Here is a 24,873-nt window from a genome sequence, read left to right as displayed (position 1 = left end):
TTAAAAAACAAAGAGATACTACAGATATGCAATAAAGGGTTTTTGTTTGAAAAATCAAGTACAACTGAAGTCTATTTTAAAATAAAGCAAACTATTCTTGTGTTTAACAAGCATATTTACTTAATTTATATGACTGGTACCACCCCATTCATTGCCCTTGCAGTCTGCAGTGTGAAAGAATCTTAAGCATTTATCAGAAAGGATTTGGAGAATTTGGCTGTGAAGTTCCTGCACATGTTATCTACCTAAAATAATTTCTAAGATGCTGATTTCATGATATCTCAGCAATTGTTCTTAAGTGAGTGAAAATTATACCTTATGTTTACTTTTCCAATCATGTACAATAAACCGAAGAGTCTTTTTATCACAGATGTTGAGGAATTTTGTTTTCAATCTAAGAGGAGAAAGTTTAGTAGCTTACACTTTCTAAATTTTCATAAACTGTTTGCCATTCAGCAGAATATTTTGTATAAATTATATTTTATGAACATCAGACTATAAATTTTTTACTGAAGAAATATTTCAATGTGTAATATTTTAAAATATCACATATCTATCAAGTTTGCATTTCTATTCAATTATCTGTACAGAGAGTAAAATACTCTGTTCTTCCTCTTAAGGATTATTTGTAAGAAGTGGCAGAGGATTTTATTAATTATTTCAGATATGTAGAAGTCACTGTTCTCTCTGGCATTCGAAGTGAGATCAAATGAGGAGAGAATTAAGACTCTTCCCCGCAGCATTTCAATCCGTGTCGTTTTTATTGTGTTTGTTCCTAAACCAATAATACTTGTCTTTTCTTTCTCTTTCTATCACATACTTGTATAATGCCTTATGTGCTTCCTAACTGTCTTTCATAGACTTATTTGTATCATCTGGAACAGACTGCGAAGCTCTTAAAGGAAATTGGCATATTTTGTATAATTGGTATACATCCTATAGTGTCTACAAAAACTGGGCCAGAAAGCAAAAAGTTGGAAAACATGTATTTGTAAAATGTAACAAAGGGTTAACTTTCTTATGAAGTACATCAATTTGAAATTGTTCTTCGGCTTAAAAAATGCAAATTGAAGTGGTCCGTGTTCTTCCAGGCAGAAAAGTCAAGAGTCAGGGCACAATTCATCATATTTCAATTTTCCTGCTTCAGCAATTAGCGATTCACAGAGAAAGAGAGACCCTCCTTTAGAGTGGGACCAGAGTAACTATGGAGTAGAATAAAACTTTGCAGCTACCTAGGATTAACAGGAAATATATACAGATACATACATACATATATATACACACATACATATACACATACATACACACATATACATATACTTTCAGAGATTTGGGGTTATCTACACAACAACTTAGCTATGTGATGTGTGGTGATGGTGTCTATTGCACTAAGTCTTAACTTTGATCTTGACATTTAAAGTTATCTGTCAACTTTCTTTGCCATATCCAAAATTATCTTCCAGTCCTTCCAAAACTTGACAGTCCAAGCTGACCAGTAATCTCACTAGTTATTACACAGGGAACCATAACTCTGGATATTCCCAATGTCCATGCTTTTTTCACATCTTTCTAGCTTCATAAAGTAACCTCCTTAATCCTTCCATAATCTAAACTATAATGCTTTCTTCAAGACCTACATAAGTCTTACTTCTTCTTTGACAAATTTAGCTTAAAATGATTTCCATATTCTGTCCATTTCCAAATGCTTAGGAATCTGTACCTAATATTTGCATGTTCCTCTCAATCTTTCTTTGATTTGCCCTGACAATACTGATCTCTTCAATGATTTAGTTGTTGTTTGGTTTTTGTTTTTGAAATGGACTCTCGCTCTTGTCACCCAGGCTGGAGTGTAGTGGTGCAATCTCAGCTCACTGCAACCTCTGCCTCCCAGGTTCCAATGATCCTGCTAACACCTCAGCCTCCTGAGTAGCTAGGATTACAGGTGCATGTCACCATGCTCGGCTAACTTTTTTGTATTTTTAGTACTGACAGGGTTTCACCATGTTGCCCAGGCTGGTCTCAAACTCCTGGCCTCAAGTGATCCTCCCACCTCAGCCTCCCAAACTGCTGGGATTACAGGTGTGAGCCACCACACCCAGCCTTCTTCAGTGATGTTAACATAAACTCTTTAGAAATCTTCCAGAAATTTGAACAAAGATAAGCACAGATTAGCAGACTGACATATTCAAATCCATTCATTTATTGGTTCTTTCACCAATTTACTCAACAAAAGTCATGTGCCATACTGGATGTTGGATGCCAGAAATGTTAAGATCAGAAAAAGAAAATCTCGCCCATAAAAAAGTTCAAAATTTATAGGAAAAAGAAAAACGTGCCATCTTGATATATTAAATTGGTACAGCATAAATGTACTAAAAAGAAGGGCTGATGGGGGCAAGAGGGAGTCACTTTTAGAGTGATCAGAATAGTACCCTACAAGAAAGTGCATTTTATTCACTCATTCCTTCAATAAATATTTAATGTATGACTGTGACATGCCAGGTGCTGTTACACTTTGGGGATACTGAGATGAAAGGTCGCAAGGTACAGTATTTACAGAGCTTACACTCAAGAGGGGGAAGACACTGAGTACATCAACAAATTAGAGTCTAGAAAGCAATGTTACCTTAACAGAATTATGATAGATGCCATGTTTTTATTTGTATTGGTTTGGATTAGTAAGGATATCATTCATGCCACCATTTCACCATGAGTGCCTCAACTTTGATAGGAGTAAGCAAATAAGGCAAATGGCAGTGCCTGGGTATGGCTTCCCCAAGCTTGCTTAACAGAAAAACATTTTCCTGATTGATTGATCACTTTAAAAAAATGCATTTTAATTAACATACCTAAATATTAGCATGCATTAGCCACTACTTATCTAGTTTAAATTCCAGTGCTTAATTCAAAAAAGAGTAGAAGAAAATCCAAACATCTAGTTAAATAAATATCTCATTAAGTTTTTACTGTTATTGGTTCATAATTACTGTTTATTTTATTCCAAGTTTGAATGGTTTTCACAGAATTAACTGGACCGTAATACCCAGTGTTTGGAGCTTTGGTGTCTGTGTGTGCGTGTGTTTTGTTTTGTTTGTTTGTTTTTTCTCTTACAGCTTCAACTTGCTTTGGATTTGAAACAGCCTTTCTTAAAACTGCTTATAGGCAACTTCTTCTGGTCCCACTGTTGTGCCCTCTAGAGAAAGAGCAAGGCTACTTCTTTCATTTCAATTGACATCAATAAGCTTGGATTGAACAGCCACCAAGAGCTTTAAAGATACAAAGATGAGTAAATCACAGTCCATTTCTGCAATGAGTTTATAATGTATAACGGAGTTCTAAGAACTTTCAAAAAAGAGGCAATTGACTGGTCAAAGAAAATTATCATTATGTGCCCAAATAGGCTTCCAAATTATCTGTGTGCTAAGAATGATGCTTCATTAAGTAACCCATTTTCTCTGGTTCCAGCAGCTCAGCCAGAGAAGGAAATATAGTTCTTTGATTGCAGTGTGTTGTTCTTGGCCCACAAAAGATCCAAACAAATACTTTTCTGCACTAAGAAAGCAGTCTTTTCTTTGTCATCAAACAAACTTCCTTTAGCTTCCTTCTTCTATCAGGTGTTTATATGCCATATCCAGGTTTATTTATCAATCAACTACAAATATCATCCACTTTATCACAAAGTGCCTCTTTCCCAGTCTCCCTCTTACAGGAGCTGCACCGCTGTTTACAATGCACAGCAATTTACACACTTACACACTTTACAGAGACTAGAGAAGGGTTTATACATACATCATATATATGTATATATGTGTATGCATATATACACATATACAATTCCACGTATTTTATATTTATATATATATATATATATATATATATATATATAAATTCCCATATACCAGAGAAAGAAACAGGGTTTCAAAAATCTGTTTTCAGTAGAAATAAAAGGAATAAATTATTTTTACTAACTTTAAATAAAGACAAGGCAGGTTGGGCTCAGTGGTTCACACCTGTAATGCCAGCACTTTGGGACACCAAGGCAGGGTGGACTGCTTGAGGCCAGGAGTTTGAAACCAGCCTGGCCAACATGGTGAAACCCCGTCTCTACTAAAAACACAAAAATTAGCCATGTGTGGTGGTGAGTGCCTGTAATCCAAGCTACTTGGGAGGCTGAGGCAGGAGAATTGCTTGAACCAGGGAGGCGGCAGTTGCAGTGAGCCAACATCACGCCACTGCACTTCAGCCTGGGCAAAAGAGTAAGACTCTGTCTCATAAATAAATAACAATGCAAGACTATTATGTTTTTGAAGAAAGCAACTTTTTATACAAGTCTTATTTATTTCTTAGACCCCCATCCTACTTAATGGACTAATAGGGGTTTGTTTGTTTTTTCTAATTTTTGAGAACCCTGTAAAATAAATTTATTCTTAGTATTCTCATAAATTTACCATAAAATGTATTAGAAAATGAATATTTACCATATTTTCTTTTGGAAAAAGTTTTCAACTTAAGTCTGAAGATTCTGTATTTCTACTTAATTTAAGAGATTGGCAAACAAGATGCAGTACTGACTACACTTCTTTCCCTGAGAGACTGTATGTTTTGTTAAAGAACATACCCAGATGCTGTCTTCTTGGCGATACTGTTTCCAGTTCCAGCCACTATCACTGAACATCAGGAGGTAGCTGGTCACCCAGTTGGAGCTCCCATAACCCCCTTGAGTGGCCACAGCAGTAACCTCCATTCTCTCTCCAAGGTCAATCTGCAACCACTGGTATTTGTTAGACACAAGTGGAGACCAGCCACCAGCTCCTTTTATTAAAAATAGAAACAAGAGAAAATTGGGAAAGAAAAGTTAGTTAAAAATCTATGTTAGTAAAGCAGAAACGCTAGCAAGACTGTATTTCTCTATGGAACTTAAATTTCCAAAATATCAAACTTTTTATAATTATAGAAAAATATAGAGAAGAATTTAGTATAATTGTGTGATGTCTATGTTAATTAATTGTGTTCATTTCTAGGTTTTATAGCCTCCTAAAACTTAGAGAACTAGGGGTCTTGCTGAATGTTTAACGTGCTGAATCTGACAGGTGAACATTCCCGCCAAGACTGGGGACTAGCATGTTTACTGCACACATGCATGACTGGGTAATGGTCTGCTCTCCTGCCCCTTTCCCCAGGACTGGATGTAAGGAAATAACTTCAAGCTATGATGGAAGTGAAAATCTACTTTTGATCATTTTTAGACTTAGAGAACGGAGTACACTGTTAAGTCTGAGGGAAAACAAAAGTCAAGAAATAGTTCCTGCCCTCAGATGTTTACATTCTTTGGGAGGGACAGATATGGAAAACCATGTTGGAAACAACAGTAATGATGGAGGATGGGCAGGAGGAAATAACACAACAAAGATGCTCTATCCAGTGGTGGGCTGGAGCTCGTTCCCAACAGTTTGTGAGAGACAATCATTACATTTTCAATTTTGCAAGCTAGTTATTAAACATGACCATCTTTGCAACTGTCCATGATGGGACTGTTTAAACCATGGAAATTGCAAACTCTGCAAAATAAGCATCTGCCCCCACCCATTTAGTTTATCAACACACCACTGGTTCTATCCTATATAGGGGGAAGTTGGTGGGTGAGAGGATGGAGGGAAAGAGAACCAAGGAAATCATAGAGCAAGCTGTGCATGATCACTCAGAAGTAAAAAATAGAAGTTTGATGTATGTTCAAGGAAGTAATGTGTGGAGCATAATTGACTGTGTTATATTTTATCCAGCACACACCAAAATAGTACAGATGTGACTCCTATATATCTTGTTAAGATGCTTCATTCTTCCACTTTAATAATTTGGGGAATTATTTGCAGAATTATTTAACATTGCTGATTATATAAGTAACATATAATAATTGTAGAAGTTATGAAATAGTGTTTGATCCTATTTGTCAAATCCGTATTTGTCTAACAACTAACGTCTATTAAAATGCAACATCAATTATATAACACCCCAAATAACAATGTTAGCACATTTTCTTTCCCCTATCCTTTTGCTGCTCACCTTGAGGCTCTGATAATAAAGTCTCGAATTTTAGATATAGAAGACCATTAATTTATATGGTTTTGAATCAAGCATTATTCTTGGCATACGTAATCCATTTTGTGAAACCTTGAGTACAAGACCTAATTCAAAGAAATGCTCAATAAATGTTTGCTCTTATGAAGGGGCATATGTCATTGTAAGATCTGAAGGGACACACCTGTGTTGACAACTGCTTTAAAAGACCTCAAGATTATTTTGAGACTGGACAGGGAAAACGTGGCACATATACACCATTGAATATTATGCAGCCATCAAAAACTATGAGTTCGCATCCCTTGTAGGGATATGGATGAAACTGGAAACCATCATTCTCAGCAAACTGACACAAGAACACAAAATCAAACACCGCATGTTCTCACTCATAGGCGGGTGTTGAACAATGAGAACACATGGACACAGGGAGGGGAGCACTACACACCGGGGTCTGTTGGGGGGAAATAGGGGAGGGACAGTGGGGGGTGGGGAGTTGGGGAGAGATAGCATGGGGAGAAATGCCAGATATGGGTGAAGGGGAGGAAGGCAGCAAATCACACTGCCACCATGTGTACCTATGCAACAATCTTGCATGTTCTTCACATGTACCCCAAAACCTAAAATGTAATAAAAAAAAAGAAAAAAAAAGATTATTTTGATGGTAGAATGCAGCATAAGGACACTGATAGATGAACGGCAGAACTCTGCTACTTACAACTACAAACAGGAGAAGACTCCAGGCAGGAGCACAGGGGGTTGCATGAGGGGACAGGATAAGGGCAAACCGGAGCTGCTAGAGGCAGCTTCTGTATGACAAGCAGGGTAGGGCTAGCCAGCTAGGCTTGTCATACAGGTGGGCTTCCTATGAATTGGCTAATTTGAACAATTAATCTAAGAGGTACTGGGACACCCCTAGTTGTCTGGCACCTGTCCCAGCAATGATGCTTAGTGACCCCAAAGAGTGAGAACCTAATAAAGGAAGTGGCTGGAGTATGGACATAATCAGTTGCTAAGAAAGGAAACCGACCAGTCCTAGCCAGGGCTTCAAAAGTGGGTCAAAGCAGCATTTTAAAAGATTGTATTACAACAAACTGCACATGTACCCCTTAATCTAAAATAAAAGTTGAAATTATTTTCAAACATTATATTACAACAAGGTCCTCTCTTGATAGCAACACACTAACTACTACTTGAATTCCGATATAATCCCTGTTTCTTACTATATTGTCTTTAGAACTAAATACATCATCAAATTTCCATCTTTCTTAAAGTGAATCACTGTTCAAAAGTGTATTCCACTCCATATGTCAAAAGTACAATGCTCCTTCTCTTTTTTGGATCCAGACATTTTTCACATACTATAATTTTTGTTTATGTGTTTTTAATTTTCTCTGTATTTGTTCTTAAAGAACCTGTGATGTTGAGTGCAGTTTCTTTGTACACCAGTATTATCTCCTTTTATGCTTATCAAGTGGAATCTTCTCATCTTTTAAGCAAGAGGGCTTGTTACATAGACATGGGCCCTGGGTGTCTTGGAGTCATTTGTTTAGCACGGCAATGCCGTCCAAGAAGGGCACTTCCTACCCTTGCAGATTGTTATTTATAAGGAATTTGTTCTTGAATGATCTGAGGCACACTTTAAATAGCACCCTGCCACAAATAGCTTGGGGAGTTCTTGAACTCTGCAGGAACTGCTCTTGTGGCGTTATTTTAAAATCTGAATCAATGCTTCCTCCATCCTTCATTTTTCAGGATGTGATGAAACACCATCCATCCTCCTCCCCTTATTCTAATACTGTATTACTTAACATTTGCTGATCAAGGGAGTCCTTCCTGTCAAGTACTTTGTGAAGGCCTTGTTAATTAATTCTCAGTGCAATCTACATAGTACGTGGTACGTTAGATTCAAAAAGTCTGAACACTTGGCCCTCATCCACGAAGAAGGCAAGAGGCACAATACCCTTAACTAGGACACGGCAGTTCCTCTCATAGTGTCAGGATGCAAAGGTGGGAATCTGTGGTTCCCAGTGGATGCAGAAAAGACTCACTGATGCTGATGGAGGTCAGGGAAACTCAGGTTTAAGCTACCAGGCAGAAGGGTCAACTTCCCTCCCTGTAGTTAACAATGGACCATGTCTTTCAAGTATAGGTACATGATGGACATGGCACATGGATGAGAATTTCCCTCCACTGTCCTATCTAGTCTTACTCTTTCCCTCCAGGCCCTGTCAAAACTTTGGAAATTGAAGCATCTCTAATTCTCTTATTGCTGCAACTGTGTATCTCTCTGTATTTCTGTCATTTTTTTTTTACAAGGAAAAGTTAGGAGGGTGAATGAAGTGCCCCTAGAATGCCACCATCTCAGCCCAGAAATTCCACATATGGAATTGCATCTATATCAGCCAATTCCTCTGAGAAAGCACTGATTAATTGGCTTCTTCCCCTTTCTAGTTAATTGTAATGGTCTAAGGCCTGTAATGAGAACATGTTTTTCTAAAATCCAAAATTTCATAGTATTTCTCTTGCATTTCCATGCCTCTATAGGCCAGTATTTTAAAAAGCAGGCATATGACAGAAACACAGCAAGGAAAAAAGAATCGGTGTGATTCTAGTGAGTTAAAATCGGGTCATCAATTCTCATCAGGAAGAGGAACCCCTCACTGACCGTTCCCTCTTCACAGCGCCACTCACAGTTACAGCTGCACCAGCCGACTTGAAACATTCACAGTTAATTGACCTTGAACATTTCAATTTCTTACCTGTGGTGAAAAGGTACTACTGGTATGCAAATTAAGCTATATCATTAACGAGGTACACTGATAAAGTAATGGAAATTCAGATGCTTCTAGGCTATACCAAGTAATTTCAGCCAGATAAGTTGGCCACAGGGAATCCAAATATCCGTACCAGGTTTTAAGTTGTGCAGCTCTGCAGATGCACATGGTATTAATGTGTGATAGAGCTGTAGGCTTGTTCCAATTGTAAGACAAATGCTAAATAGTAAAATGGAAAATGGAAGCTAGACAGACAGACTGATAGAGATAAATTAATTATTCTTTGCAGATTTTTTTTTTTTTTTTTTGCCAGCCTATGATGACAGGAAGGGACACCAGAGACATGAAATACAAACATAACTATAGCTGAGGTTAGACCACCAGCCGTATGGCCACCACCAAACCACACAGCCCTCAGAAACACACTACTGTCTTATTTACTTTTTTAATGAAGAAAGCAAACTCTAGCACATTATAAACTCTGTATTACTATAAAATAAAATGTAATGATTTGCTTATTTTGTTTATTAACAAAACCTTTCAGCTGCTAGTTACGTGCTATTTGGCCTCATGATTTTAGCATGCCAATATATTCAATATCATAATAAACCAATTCTTATGAAACTGAAGACCATCTTTTCATAACCCCATCTCTTCCATGGTTACTGATAATTTACCCACAAAACAAAAACAACAGTCTTGCCCCCACCAGTTCATATTTTTTCCCATTCTGCAGGTTTCCTTTCCCTGTTCCACCATCCTCTTTCTCCTGCCTTAACCTTGTTACTGAGACTCGGCGTAATAAAGTGTCATAAATCTATTCAAATGGAAACATTTCTTAACTCTTCATATTGCAGCCTGAAACTCACATTTAAAAGTAAAGGTTCTCCCCATTCACAAGACTCTTAAATGCTGTAGTATTGTTATGATAATTACATTTTAAAAGCATATTAAGTGCCTATTGATTTCTCCCACCTTCAGCAAACATGAGCGTATATGGCAGTTGTAACGTTTTGAATTACAAAAAAAAAATTATTATTGCTATTAGCTCCAAAGAGAGTTATGATCGCAGGAAAGTTGAGCTTTGAAAAAATTTAGTACCTGATTGACCACAGACACAGCATCTCTTTTAACTGCTGACTACTGCTTTTCAACATCAGATTTCTGAGAAACTTGTTTCTATAATATGTGCTGCTATGAATTATAAGGAAAGAAAAGCAAACTAAAAATTATCTAGGGCCTATTGTATGCGAAGCACACTATTAGAAATTATATACACTGTATTAACTTAATTATTAAAATTAGTGAGATGAAATATGCTTTAACATCTTTTCAAAAAAAAAACAAAAACAAAAACATTTGCAGAGGCTAAGTAAATTTTCCCAATACTATGCAAATATTTCAGTGCAAGTGAGAAATTACTTATTTTTAATACTGTTTTAATCTGTGGGAGAATGTCACTTTACAAATCACCCCATTTTTCATTCTTTACCCCTGGAGTAATTACAACTATCTTTGCCTCAGAGTAGTATATTTTATCCCAAGAATATGCTCAAAAAATTTATTCAGTATGATTTAATTATAAATTACCTGGCTGGCTGAATTATGTTTAAGACTCATATATCCCATCTACAAAATATCACCAGTATTTAGTGCTGGTCAGGGAGGCACATCTTAAAATTTCAGGGAAGTAAAAGGAAAAGGTGAAGAAAAAAATACTCTTAGTTGGAGCTTTAAAATATAGATAAGAATCACCTTTATCTCCTAGTAACATTAAAAGTGGCATGACAGACATTCCTGGTGGTCATCAGTAAAGGTGATGTGTCAACTTTACACAAATAGAGACTGCACAGACAGGAGGAGTTACATTTCTTCCTCGAGATTTTAAAGTGTAGAAGGACACAGATGTTCAAGGACACAAAACACAAGTGAACATAATTGAATGACGGTTCTAGCCACCATTAGGACATCTAAATTCCTAGAAAATAATTGGCTTAATTAAAATTGTCATAGGAAAGTTTCCCTCCAAGATAATTACTTTTTTTCAAATGTGATTTCATCTGCATTTCCCCAAGAGCCCAAGTTTGCCCAGATCATTTGGATCTTGACATTAAATTACAATAATGTAAGGAAATGGAAGGAACAGGGTCCCGATATTTGTTTGGCTCCCTTAAATGGTGTGCAGTGTCCCCAGGCCACCATTTAGACCCTTTTAATAGCTTTGTATTTTTACCAGTGTCATTTTTCGTTTCTGCCGGAAGAGAACGTGACTCTAAAGATACTGCATCTGTTGCTGTTGGTCTTTGCCCACGTTCACTTATGAATCTTGATCTTGCCTACTTTGATCACAGTGATTGTTTCTGTGAAGGGCAGGTGACCTCGAGCCATGATCATGGAACAATTTCAGGATTTTGTTGGGACTACTGGAGTCTAAGAGACTCTTGTCCGCTGTTAATGCTGAGAAGATAAGATACAGGCATCAAGCTGTAGGAGCTATTGTTGTGGAAAGCCTGCCTGAGTGAAGCCAACAGAGAGAGGAGAGTTAAGAAATGAAGTGAGACCCAGTTCTGAAAACACAATCAGGATGCTATGTCCTGCTGTGCCTGCAGTGTTTGCTGTGCTTTCTAGTTACATAAGCCAGTCGTTGGGCCCCTTACTTGTGCAGATCCTTCTCAGGATCACCGCTTCAGCAATTCTCCTCTCTCTCCTGCTTCATTATTTTTATTTTCTCTTTAATAGATAATTCCCATCAGTGCATGCTACATCAGCACGCTCTTATTTTTATCATTTTAAAAGGAAAAAAAATTTTTCTTGAACCCATTCTATTTTTTTTCTCTTCTTTTAATGTTAACAGTCTTCAAATAATATATATCCACATCACTTTGCAATTTTTCTCATCCTGTTCTTTCTTGGGCCAACTCCAGTCAGACTTTAATTCTCTGCCACTCAACTGAAACTGCTCTTCTCAAAGTCACCAAGAACTCCATGTTGCTAAATCCAGTGGTCAGACTTCAGTCTTCCATTCATATGGACAATCTGTGGCATCTGATACTTGTGATCACTCCCTATGCCTGAAGAGACGGCCCACTTAGCTTCCACAAAACCACCTTCTCTTAATTTTCTTGCTACCTAATTGGTTAATCCTCACTCCCATTGCTGGTTTCTTCTTTTATCTTACAGCATGTTTTAAAGTCGAGACTCTCCAGGTCTCAGTCCTTTACGCTGCTTTTCTCTCTGCATTCACTCCTTGGTGATCTCTCTTAGCCTGAATTTAAGTATTACCCATATATCAAAAATTCCCTCATTCATAAATCTGCCTACACCTCTTCCCTGGACCCCAGACTCAAGTATTCTACACTACTTGATCTCTTTAACATTTCCAAAACTAATTTTCCATTCTCCCCCCGAATCCTACTCTATTCACACCCTTTCCCAGCCCCGTATACAGTGATTTTATCCTTCCAGTTTCTCAGTACAAAAAAAAACAAAATTGAGTCACACTTGTCCCCTTTCTTTCCCTCATACCATACTACCAAACCACCGGAAGATGCTGTTGGTACTACTTTATTATTAAGAATCCTGCTGTTTTTCTACCATCATGGATGCTCCTTTGATTCAGGCCATATTATTCAAGCCTGGATTCTTGCAACAGTCACCTAATGAGTCTCTCTCTTTCTCCCTGTGCCCATTGAGACTCTATTCTCTATACAACAGGTGTGAAATATTATACCTGTGCACCAAATACTGCAATAACTCTCAACTTTACAGAGTGAAAGACAAAGTTCTCACTACGCCACCTGCAGTGTCCTCAATGATCTGCCCCCTTCAACCAGCCCATATCATCTCTACCTTCTCTTTCTTCCTCCCAGCTCACGGCCATCCATTTAGTATGGCCTCCTTGCTCTTCTTTGAATAAACTAATTATCAGTCATTTTCCATCTCAGGAGCTTTATTAAGCTCTTGTTTCTGCCAGGAATGTTTTTCTCTGAGACACTCCGGGCTAATACCTTTGCTGCCTATAAGACTTTGCTTGAATTCTACCCTCTCTTAGAGGCTTGTATCTCCTGACCTCCCCTATTTAAAATTCCTTCTGCTCTACAATCCTACTCCCATTTGTCTTCCCCTGAACCCCTTTTTCATTTTTCACAGAAATCTCCATCTTTTAATATAGGATATGATTGTATGTAGCATATTTAGTGTTTATATATGACATGTAATAGAATATAAGCTCTATGAGATGAGGGATCTTCACTTGTTTTATTCACTGATAGACTCCAAGTGTCTAGCACATTGCTGAACATATAATAGGTGCTAAAGAAGTATTTATTGCATGTAAGATTAAAATAAATTTATAGTCATGCACACATAGTAACATGGCCTAAATTTATATGAACTGCTGAAAAAGCCGGTACTCTAACCAAACTAAATAAAAGCACAGAATACTTTTCTTTGCTACACGGTATTTTTTATGAAGTTTTCAAAAAAGTTGAAGAACTCAACTGAGTTACACACACACATACACAGACAACCAATTGCCTCACAGCTACACAGTTTAATCACTTGTAAACTACATTTCAAAGATGTATTTATTGCTTTGTTTTGGAATTTTTGATACAATGAAAAAGAGATGCTTTTTCACTTCAACTCCCCAGCAAGGTTCTAAATTAATAATACCTCACTAAATTGTCTTCTCTTTAGTTCTTTGCTGTCAATCAATTTTCCCTCCCAGCAAATTGGCAGACTGACTTTTAGTCTTAGTTCTTGTATTGCCAGATCGGACATTTCTGAAATCTTTAATAATGCAGTGCTTTGAAAAGTAAATATTTACAGCCTTTCTCTATGCAGGCATTTTGATTTGTGTATTTGATTTGCAAATTTTATGACAGCCAAATTTCCCCTGGAAGGCTAGAATAAAGTTACAAATATGCCAAATTCTGGGAGTAATTTTGTTTTTTCCACACAAAGTTTTATTTTGTTCAAACTAGTAGTTTTGGAAAAATGATTTTTAGCACATAATGTCTAGAAATTCAGATGATAATCGGGAGCTGCCCATGTTGGCTTTCTAAGCCCATTATAACACTTTTCTAAAAGTTTTGATTTAGATCTTTTACAGGGAGGCAGGTCATTTCAGTAAATGACATCATGCATTGGAGAGAGCCTACTGGCAATATCCCAAAGATTTAAAAATCATTTTTCGCTTCTCTGCCTTCTTTTTTTTTTTTTTATCTTCCCTAGCCAGACTGAGATGATAAGCTGTCATGAGCCAAATATTCTCATATCACTCCTTCTGGGTCAACAAACTGAAGTCACTCTCCTGTACCCAACAGACATCATTTCCACTTAATGGTAGAAAAGCCAGCATTACTAGGGCATAGTACATCAAAAAGGTAAAGTGCAAAACCAATTTCAGGCATTTTACTGATTAAATCATATGACTCTCCAATTAGTAAAAATGCTAAAATACATTAATATAGCATTATGTTCCGAATTAATGGGATTTGTTTACCTCTGGGCTTAAGTATTCGTCAAATTGAGTATTGAATACACAAATTTAATTATATGATTTATTTATTTAAAACAACAGACATTTATTTTTCACAGTTGTAGAGGCTGAGAAGTCCAAGATCAAGGGGCTGGGAGATTCAGTTCCTGGTAAGGGCTTGCTCCCTGGCTTGTAGACAATTGTAGTCATTTTTATTTCTCAGGCAAGAAGGGACATTATTAGTGATGCATGTGATCAAGACAGCCGTAATATTCCCCTCAGCTAGACTAAACTTTAGACAAGTTTCTTTCTGACTTTAAGCTCCTGACCTCCCTTTTCATACAGCATTTACTTTATAAAACTTATGATTGTAAATTCTGTCTCTGCCCCTTGAGGTGTAAATCTTCATCCAGCCTCTTGCCAGTTTTACAATCCAGGGATGTCTTTCTCAAGGACCTGGGAGCCACCCCTTTGAAACGTAATCATCATCAAGAAAGATAGGACTTCCATCTTCCAGGCTCTGTGGGAGGGTAGGAGCCTAACTTACATAAGATCCAATTAGCAAACACAGATGGCCTCATCACATTGGCCAAGTCCCCCTCTCCCCAATGTCCTCCAGTATATTTCCACTAGCTCAGCCCAATGCTTCAACAGAATTGTTTCAATGGAATTGAGTTCAAGATCTCTATCAGTCTTCTTGACCTCCATTGCAATACCTTTGAATAAAGTCTTCCTTGATCACTAAACTCAATCCAGTGCAATTCTTCTTTGACAGGCAATCACTGTTTTATTTTTATTAAAACAATGTGTTTTTCATGTTTCTGCATAACGCATCATATTCCCCAGTAACCTAACCATTCAACAATCAGAGCCTAAGAGAAGAAGCTGAAGAGCAATGCCTAGAAGTGAATGTGGGTCTGGCTGGGAGCCAACCAAAGGAATTCTTCCTGGTAAGTGGCAATACTCATAGGCTACTTACTACACAACCGCTTCATCCATTAGCCAAAAGAAAGTCACAGCCAGCTTCAGGAACTCTGAAGAGCAACAAGAAGTATCACGGAGACCGACTAGTAAAAGGTGATGGTCTTTGCCAGGAGAACATTCAAAGGAATAGATGCGTCACTAAATGTGTATCAATAAACATCCAATGTTAGGATCAACTCAATCAGACTCAGCAGATGTCACTGTCCTGGGCAAAGAGACCCAGTCAACAATCTTGTGATAGTCACCAGCAAAATAACCAGTATTAGCCAGGGGAGTCCCCATCTAATTGTGCCATGACATCATGTGAGTTCACTATACAACCACCGCCATTTTGGAAAACAGTAGAAAGAAGGTTAGGAAATGAGAAAATCTGAGTATATCTAGAAGGGATGTCTTTTGGTTGTGTCAGTCCCTTCTAGACTAATCCCAAGCAGAGGCTAGAGATTTTTAGATGATCTCATATGTGGTCATGTATGGAAAATAGTCTCTGGACTAAATAACAGGATCTCTCTCACCTTGACAATACTCATAACTGCTAAAGTTCTGACAACACTGAAAAAATGTGGGGTGTTTTTGTTTTATTCCTCAAGTATCAATCTAATCTTCAGACTCAGGGATTTAAAACTGGCCTGAGAAAATAATATCAACCAGCATTTCAGATCTGAAGATTAACATACTATAATAGTACTATGTAATATCTCACTGTATCTGTATGTGTATTTTGTTTGGGTGCCTGACATCTCAAAATCTGCTAATACATTCACATATTGTGACTTTATAAAATGATAGGTGGATTTTCAAGAATAATGCTGCTTGAATATATATACAGGTGGTCAGAAGAATTAATGCATATTAACAATTCAAAAAGCATTTTGCTATATGTATAGCATTGATACAGTCACATTCACATTCTGGAGCAGAATCGCTCCACATTTATTGGGTATCACAATGATTTTTACTATAAACCAGACAGAGATAAGCAAATATATACATGTATGTATACATTTTCACAATTCCCAGTGTACATATACATACCTACATGCTGGCTTTAACAGGTATGTTCTACAACAGAACGAGAGAGTGGTATGCAAATAGAATTCAGAGTTTGAAGCTAGCAGGTACAATATTCCCCTGTGCACACATTCAATTCTAGAAACGCTTTCAATTGCAGACCCTTTTACTACGCAATGAATTGCTTCCTGTAACATCCGTGCACCCCAGCTAGTTCCATCTGGCTCCTGGCCTACAAACAAATGAGAGGAATGCACAAGGGCTATGATTTTATGAAAAATGTAGAGAAAAGATTTGCTATTATGAGGTTTATGTAAAAATCATGATACATTACCATTACTTTTGCCAGGGACTAACACATATTTAGATTTGTTGACCTTATTCTTGATTATTAAATGTATTTTAAATGATTTATTTACCTCATCAGATGAAACAACTGAACTTTCAACATATTTGATTTTTGGTATTACATTGTGTTAAAATGGGGAAGAGTGAAAATATAACAAATGTAACAAACCACTGGTGGGTGATTTTCCCAATCTAGGCACTTTTATTTATTAATCTGATTTTAACCTGCGGTTACACACTTGTAATTGTCCTTGTTGTTGTATCTCCTAAACTGAGATTTAAAACTCTTCTCAAATTACAGGCCACTAATTATTCTATATCAGAAAAAATCAGGTGAATGTTTCTGCAGTTTTGCCAAGATAAAGATCAGCCAGGGTTTTGAGGGAGCAGGATCAAGTCTGTCAGGATGTGAAAGACGCAGAATGCAGGCAGAAGAGGGAGAAAAACACATCATTTTCCTCTGTTTATCTCCATCTTATTTCTGTTTGTAATGTATAATGGAAAGTTCTAAATTGTCCTTTTTGATAAGAAGAATGTCTCACAGTGCAACCTCGTTTCCACTCAAACCAATGAGCCCTTTTATCGGATTGTCAGGCCACCTATCATAGTTCACGGTTCCCAGTGTATATTGATCCACTGAGTCATAATAAAGTAGCTTCCAGCTGGGAATGAGAGTTAATGCAAACATTTTCTGGATCAGAAAAGGTGGACCCCACCCCCCCAAAAAAATACATTGTGCTTCTGCCTAGCCAATTTCAAATTGCTTCTGGCAATACTATGTATCTCATCCACACCCTTGCGTTTTCCTGCACAGTTACCACAGAGAATGTGGCAACTGAAACACAACATCCCTGCAGAAGCAGCTCAATGCATGTTCGTGATGAGACCCACAATAATTGTTAAAAAGCAAATACTTTTGATAAGCAAAATGGAGAATCTATTACTAGTATGAATTATGTTGCAGTCGTTATTACTCTTATTATATCTGTTTCCTGAAACTTTGTAACCCATAGGTACTTAAGAATGTATCAGTTTGTTGTTGTTTAAAATTTATGTTCAGAGTTCAGAATTTTACTTTTTAATTTAAGAAATTAGGACTTTATAATTTTAGGAGCTATATTTGTACAGTCAGCCAAGCTCAATAAACAACGATAAATGTCAAGAACTTTATGTTTTCATTTAATGACACCACTTTTTCCTTCAACAGATGCATAACTGAGAAGAAGAATATTGTGTAGTATAATTGTCCTTTGTGAAATTTTTAAAATCCATCACTTTTGCAAAATTACATGCAAGCCTGGATGCAATCTTTCTAGCATTTTATGTTCCTTTATATAAAAATGGGAGGGACAATATGACAGTAGGGGCATTATATTTAGGGAAATTCCCAGATGATCTACAAGCACAGTTTCCATAATAAATTTCTGATTTGCGTGACTCTTGAAGGATGATGCTTTCAAAACAAAAGAACAGCAGCTTTTTGCTTCTCATATGCTGATATATTGTATCTGTGAAATATCCTTCTATGTCAATAAATGAATTGAGAGAAAATCCATCAGGAAAAATGTCTACATCAGAAGTCCTGACCAAAATTCTGTCACTTAGCACAAGCTCCTCCTTCTGTGACTCCATAGGACACGTCAACTCCTTGACTTCACATTCTCAGTTAACTACATTTCTCTTGCTTGTGGCTACAATTTTTTTTTTTTTTTTGGATATTGAAAACTAAATCTATTTTTCTAGCTCTGATCTTTCCTTTGAAACCTATATCCCAAATCCTGAATGCCTCCCATGTATCTATTCAAGGATGCCCTATAGATTTTTTAAATTTAACATTTCAAAAATGGATGTTTTGCCTCCTGTCCAAACCAGATGGCCACATAATTCCAGCCTTCCATTCATTCGGACTAAAAATGTTAAAATCATTTCTAATTATTCCCTTTCAGTAATACTGAATAGAAGTTGCCAAATCTGGTCAGTGTTACCTCCAATGTTGTTTCCATTATAGCTCCTTCCTTGGCTTTCTCCCTACCGTAGTTTGAATCTTTATTTCAACAACTCAGTTAAAAAATAATAATTTTCCTGTTTATCAGATTGTCACTGGTGGGGAGGGTAGGATTTGTATATTTCAAGAAAACACCATCTCGACATAAAATATATTCATCTGAGAAAAATGTAGTTGCGCTAAGTGGAAGGATAGGTATACGATCCTATGTTAAGAGGCCTAGAAAAGAGGTAAAGACTCACACTGAAAAAGTTGGGGAAGATGTCAGGGAGAGCTGGCATCTACACTTAGTACTGAAGGACTAACAGGAATGACCTAGGAGCTGAAAAAGGAACAATGGCTTTCCCACAGAAAGAGCAGAAGCAAACTCTGGGAGTGTGAGAGACTGTAGCATATTATGGAGCTTCAATTTGTCCAAAGTAGTTGGAGCAAAAAATATAAAGCATTAGAAATTGGACTGACTGCAGAATGAGATGGTGAGCAAGAACCAATCTTAAGCACCATAAAGGATATACTAAACACTGGAGAAGGGAAAATTGGGACCACGGGAGGATTCTAAGAAGTGAGTGCACTGCTGACTGGCAGTGTAGACAGATCTCCTTAATCAAATTTCAGCAAAAGGGTCATCTTGGTGGTGTTGTACTGTTCAGAGTTAGGAATTCTCAGGCTTGAAGAAGTATAACGTTCTACTGTGGGCAAATACCAGGAAAGTGAGCAAAACAGAAGGAAGTCTCTGCTTTCATGATGTTTGCATGCTAGAGTAGGTCTTGGCACACAGGAAACTCCCTATAAATATGTACTGAGTGAAGACATGAAAGCACTGGAGAAAGCCTAATGAGGTAGAACTGGCAGGACTTGGTGATGTGGCTAACCCACAAATAGTAGGCATTGGGAGCACAGTCAGATGCTGGAGAGGAAGAGGGCAAAGTCCAGGGTGGCCATTTGAAAACATTCTGGATGGCGCTGCTGAGAGCCAAGAGTCATCAGTATAAGGGAAATTTGAAAAATGTAAATAGAAGCAACAGGAAGCCTGAGCCACTACAAAAGACTTAGGGAGTGATTTAATTTAGAATACAGGGACAGCTCCCCTCGGGTGATGAGAATGAGGCAGCAAGGCCTGTGGGATTTGGGCAAGTGTAAAGGCTTTGGAGAGGAACTTGGGAAACTATGCCCCTGCTTGATGGCCTTCCCTTCCTAGAGATCTTTAATACATGCCTCTTAAATAACTAGTCTTTTCTCACCATCATTTCCAGAGTTGTTTTGGTAAAAGCCAGTTGGATATTATTCTGGTAGCAAAAGCCATCCTTTTAACGTAGCATTTAATGCAAGCCCAATTTGACATTGGAGCCTAAAAAAATAGTGCATTTTTCTATGAAACCTGTTCTCATTCTCCACAATTTTATTTGAATTACACATGTTCCTACGTCTCTCACTCAGCCAGGACTTCCTTCCCTCCACCTCCCAGTGGCAGTTAAAATATCAACTTTCTCATTATTTAGCTTGTTACACATAAAAGCTTTGTAATATAAAAGAATAGAGTTTGCTTTTGCTTGTTAAATTAATAGCTAAGAATCAAATCTCATATTAGAAAGCCATGGCCATATTTGAATGGAACTTTTACCAAAACTTGTGAACTGCTCAAACATAAAAGTGAGGCTTCTCATTAGTTGAGCTGTTATTGTTCTAATATGGCCAAACTCAGAGAAATGGAAATAAATTAGATAGATTCTGAGAAACTTCAGAAGGTCAATGGCCTATAAGAGCTCTGTCTTTCCCTTAACAAAAGTAAAATGACAGACCTTTGTATTGAGCAAACGTGACATTTCAAAGGATCTTAAATTCTCTTTGTGTCATTTCTTTTCTAAGAAATATTTTTTATTAATTCCCATCAATCTTTTCTGGAGTGTCTGAAACATGTTTTGAATTCCAATGAATAAAAGAGTATTTGCTGAATATTGATGTAATCTAGTATCTTGACATAAATATCTTAACATTTAAACTAATGTGGTTTGTGTTTAGATTAAAAAGTGTTTAAAGTTTATATTTTTGAAAAATCTAAACACTATGTATAATCTATACTAGTAGCTTTTTAAAATAGGAAGGAGACAGAAATAAGATGCTCTATGTTGAATGGGGAGAGGGTGATCATGCGCTTTAAGGCATTTCCAGTTGTTAATAAACTTTATGGAAGCTCAATGATCTCTGGGCAGCACAAGACACTAGACAGTTATAAAAGACGACCCTTTTAAAAATCTCTAAATGCCACCTCTCATAGCAAGAATATAGAATTTATCTCCCTAATTGCATATTCTGATTACAGCTTTTAGGACCAGATCACACACAAAATTTCGAACAAATAAACTACCATGTCCAAGGGCTTATCAGCATCATTCTAATCATTACCACTACCCTCAATTATGATCCTAGAAGCCTGAACCAAAATGTAATAAACGTATTTATCAGCACATATAGAATCAAAAGAAATGCTGGGAATGACTCTGGATCTGCTGGCTATAAACAGAGATCACTTCTGTATTCCACAATGTACTAAGGGCTTCACTGTCCTAATTTGTTTGATTTTCACAATAGTCTTACACAATGGAAATTTTGTTTCCCACCTTACACATGAAGAGACTAAGCCGAGGAGGAGTTGTAAAGTCAATCATGGAAGGTTACAAAGATCTGGTAAAGTCAGGCAAACCCTGAAGACTGTCTCCAGAGTCGGCTCTTCATCTCAGATGACGTCATTTCCTCCTCCAGTTCATCTTTTATGAAAGAATAAGACAGCACATCAGCAGGTGATGCAGGTTACATGAGGGACTGAAATAGAATGAGCACTTGAGAAGTTCAAGGTGTGGAGACCACCACTGGCTGAATGGTTAAGGAAGCAGAAACATTTCACTAGGAGTCTAGGGTAGGACATTGAAAGGGCACAATGAAGGGTTGGAGCCTTCCAAGCAGAGAAATGACATGGCACATCTTTCAGCATGGCAATAATTGGACTGAAGGGAGTAAAGGGAATAGAGGGGGCATGGGGAGAGCAGTGGTTATCAAGGCAAGAAAGGAGAATGGAGCCAGATGGTAGAAAGCCTTTCATTTAAGGCTAAGGAAACCTAACTCCCAAACTTTCAGCATCCCAAAACCACTTAGTGTTTGGTACACATGTTGATCACCAATTTTAGATTAATAAAAAGAATCCATTGAACATTTAAAGTGTACAGAGTAAACAGTATTTTAAGATCACTACTAAAATTCATGAATATTTCATGTTGCATTTGCAATCTCATACCAAGCTATACCCAGCTTGATAGTGGTTAGTTTGATACGTGTGGGTGGCTTCCAAAGCAAATTGATTTAACTTCTCACTCTTGATATTAATTAAATAAAAAATTGTAATTCATGTGTATGGTCACTGAGAAAAACAGAATATTCTGTGGCCCTAACAGAGATTTCTGGATATTTTGATCAAAGATAGATATTGAATGAAGAAATGTCCTCCTTTAAGCAAAACAACAAACAATAAATCCACCAGCATGTCTACTCGAAAACTGGAGGTTTAAATGTTTTAACTTGGAATATATATTCTTACCTCACCTAGTTGCTGTGCATCATCTGGAAACAAGTTATTTAAGCTATGCTAAAGAACTTATATGTGCATTGTGAATATACACAATAACAAATTCTTAAGTTCACTTTTTAAAGCAACAAATAATAAAGTCCTGGAAACATGTCAAACTCTCCTGGTTCAGGTCTTTTACATCACAGTTCAATTTTTACAAGAAAACCTATTATCTTTTATCCAACATCATTATATTTTGGCTCATGAGTGAGAAGTTCTGATCAGTGGTATGCTGGTAAATGTTTAATAACTTGTTCTCTTGGGGAAAAAGTCCTGCTTTGCAGTATTTGTCAATTCATGTGGTGTAAATGCTCCCTCCATGGCAGATTTTAAACCAGCAACTTGATAATGCTGAGCTGGGAAGAGATGTTCACAGTAGGCTCCCACAAGCCAGAAGATTACTCTACATATCTCTGAGATAAGCTACCTAAGCAAAGCAGTTATAATCATATTGCAGTTATCAATTTCTCAGTTACATCCTCAAGTATGAAAATCCGCATTTTCTTCCCAACCCGATCTAATTTTCTATTTTGGGTTCCTATTCTTTCTCATGTAGAAAATCAATCTAATCATTCCAGAGGAAATAAGTATAGTTCATGGATTATTCAGTCAATTCAGGATTATATTTATGTCATCTTCAGATTTAACACACACGCAGGGATTTGTCTACATTTCCATCAACCCTGGAGTTAATCCTAAAAGCAGTGGAGGGGAGGGTCCATACTTCTTGGTCTTCTGCCTGGACAATGAACAATCCTATGATAATCAAGCAGCTTCCACTCTGCTCTGTGTTGGTCTGTCTCAGATTAAGGATGTACTTGATCATGACATCCTGATATCTCACGCCCATCCCAGGTGTGAGATCTTGCCCACAGCACTGCCTCCGCCTCCTGTGCTTCTTGGTACACCCAGCAGCTTTTAGTTCTCCTCACATGCCCTCTGGGGCTGATACGGGGTTTTTGTCACATGGCAGTCTCTACATGGCAGCAACAGGATGACTTCGTGACTTCTCTTTGGAGAGGCAGTCTCTTCTCCAAGCACCTAGTCTAAGCACATCTTTCATATTCAGGTAGATTCCATATAGCCTCTCACTATGGACTTAGTTTGAGGACAGGGCGTCAGAGAAAGTGATTCTTCACACTTGCTTGCTCATGTCTTACCTTCGTCCTTCCTTTCCAAACTTTCCTTCCTCTCAGTAGGATAGGGATAAAAGGGATGTCTTCTGCCTGCTCATCTTCCCTTTCAAATCCTTTATGTTTTAAGTCTTTAGGGTATACACTGAGCTTTGTTCCCAGCTGTGCAGTGATCTGCTTTCCCTTAAGCTCTGAGTGACTCATGCCTGTCTGAACTAGGTGGGAGATGAAAGGTTTGCAGGGATATCGTGTCTGCTTGTGCTCCCTGCATCATCTCTCACATAGAAATAGCCTCTGAGGGAATTATGATTGTCACCTAAGATGTTTTTATCTCACCCTTCCTCGCAGAAATTTATGTGCTCACCTTTCGCAACATCGACCAGCATACTATCATGCAGAAAAGCAGAATCTACTGATCACTTCACACGTTACAATGAAAATAACCCACCTCACCCCAACCCACACCCCTGTAACCTCAGCTTGATAACGGTCTGCCAACTCTCCTCTGTGAATAAAGTTTCTGGTGTCTATCGAGTGTTTGCCACATTCCGATCCACAGCATTTTCCAATCTACAACACAATACACCAAATGATCAAGAATACTAGAAAAATTCAAACTTTCCATCTGGTTAGCCTTGATGGCTCCTATAATATGAGCTATCAAGGCTAACCAGATTGAAAGGCTGAGTGTTTTGCTCTTATTTAGGCAGGAGCAGAATTAAAATTCAGAAAATAAGTAGCTCTCACATTGAATAAAGCAGGAGTCTACTAACATTTACTCATAATACTGTCTCCTGCATGTCCAAAGTCACAAAAAAATACATGGGTTTTGACAGTGTCTTTGGATAAATAGATTTTGCAAGCAGCATATTGTACCTTTTCCCAAAGGATAACATTAATAATGAGGTATGTTTTCACTATTAGAAGTGCAACTTGAATGCATATGTAATTCTACACCTATTATAAAAAATAATACATAAAATTCATATCAGAAAGCACTCTTTTGTGTTTTATCTAGAAAAGCATAATTGTAGTACCAGAGTTTTGTTTGAAGGATAATTTAAAATCTTGTTAGATTGATTCTACTTTTTAATCAGAGACATAGTTTGGGGGATTAAGAGTGAACGTAACTTACAGGATTATGTTCATAGGCAGGAAGTGAAAGATAAGGCAGAGTTTTATACAGCCTGGCTAAGCAGTGCCCCAACACAAAAACCAATCTGCAAAAACTAGGAGAGGCTTTTATTTCATTTTGGCTTTTTCCCCCTACCGTCTGAGAAAATCTTTGTCAAAACGCTACCTGGGCACATGCAAAAAGAAAAAGAAAAAATAAAAAAACCTCAGAGACCATGCATGACAACAAATAGTCTTTTTTAAAGTAGTAGAAAAGTCACCAAAAAAGAACACACACACACACACACAAAAAAAACCTACCACCCTCA

General features: G+C 37.4%; 1 protein-coding gene across 1 annotated transcript in view; it reads right to left on the bottom strand.

Moving 5' to 3' along the window:
• The window catches only part of CNTNAP4 (contactin associated protein family member 4), a 283,179-nt gene that overhangs the window by 203,093 nt on the left and 55,213 nt on the right, over positions 1-24,873 (bottom strand). Inside the window, exon 3 of the mRNA XM_021672603.2 lies at positions 4,619-4,812. Coding sequence (XP_021528278.2) covers positions 4,619-4,812 — 194 coding nt within the window. The remainder of the gene's footprint in view (positions 1-4,618; positions 4,813-24,873) is intronic.

The sequence above is a fragment of the Aotus nancymaae genome, unplaced genomic scaffold (genome assembly GCF_030222135.1).
Source record: "Aotus nancymaae isolate 86718 unplaced genomic scaffold, 86718_ANA_hifiasm-v0.15.2.pri h1tg000030l, whole genome shotgun sequence".
Taxonomy (NCBI): Eukaryota; Metazoa; Chordata; class Mammalia; order Primates; family Aotidae; genus Aotus; species Aotus nancymaae.
This window is presented reverse-complemented; position numbering and strand designations above follow the sequence as displayed.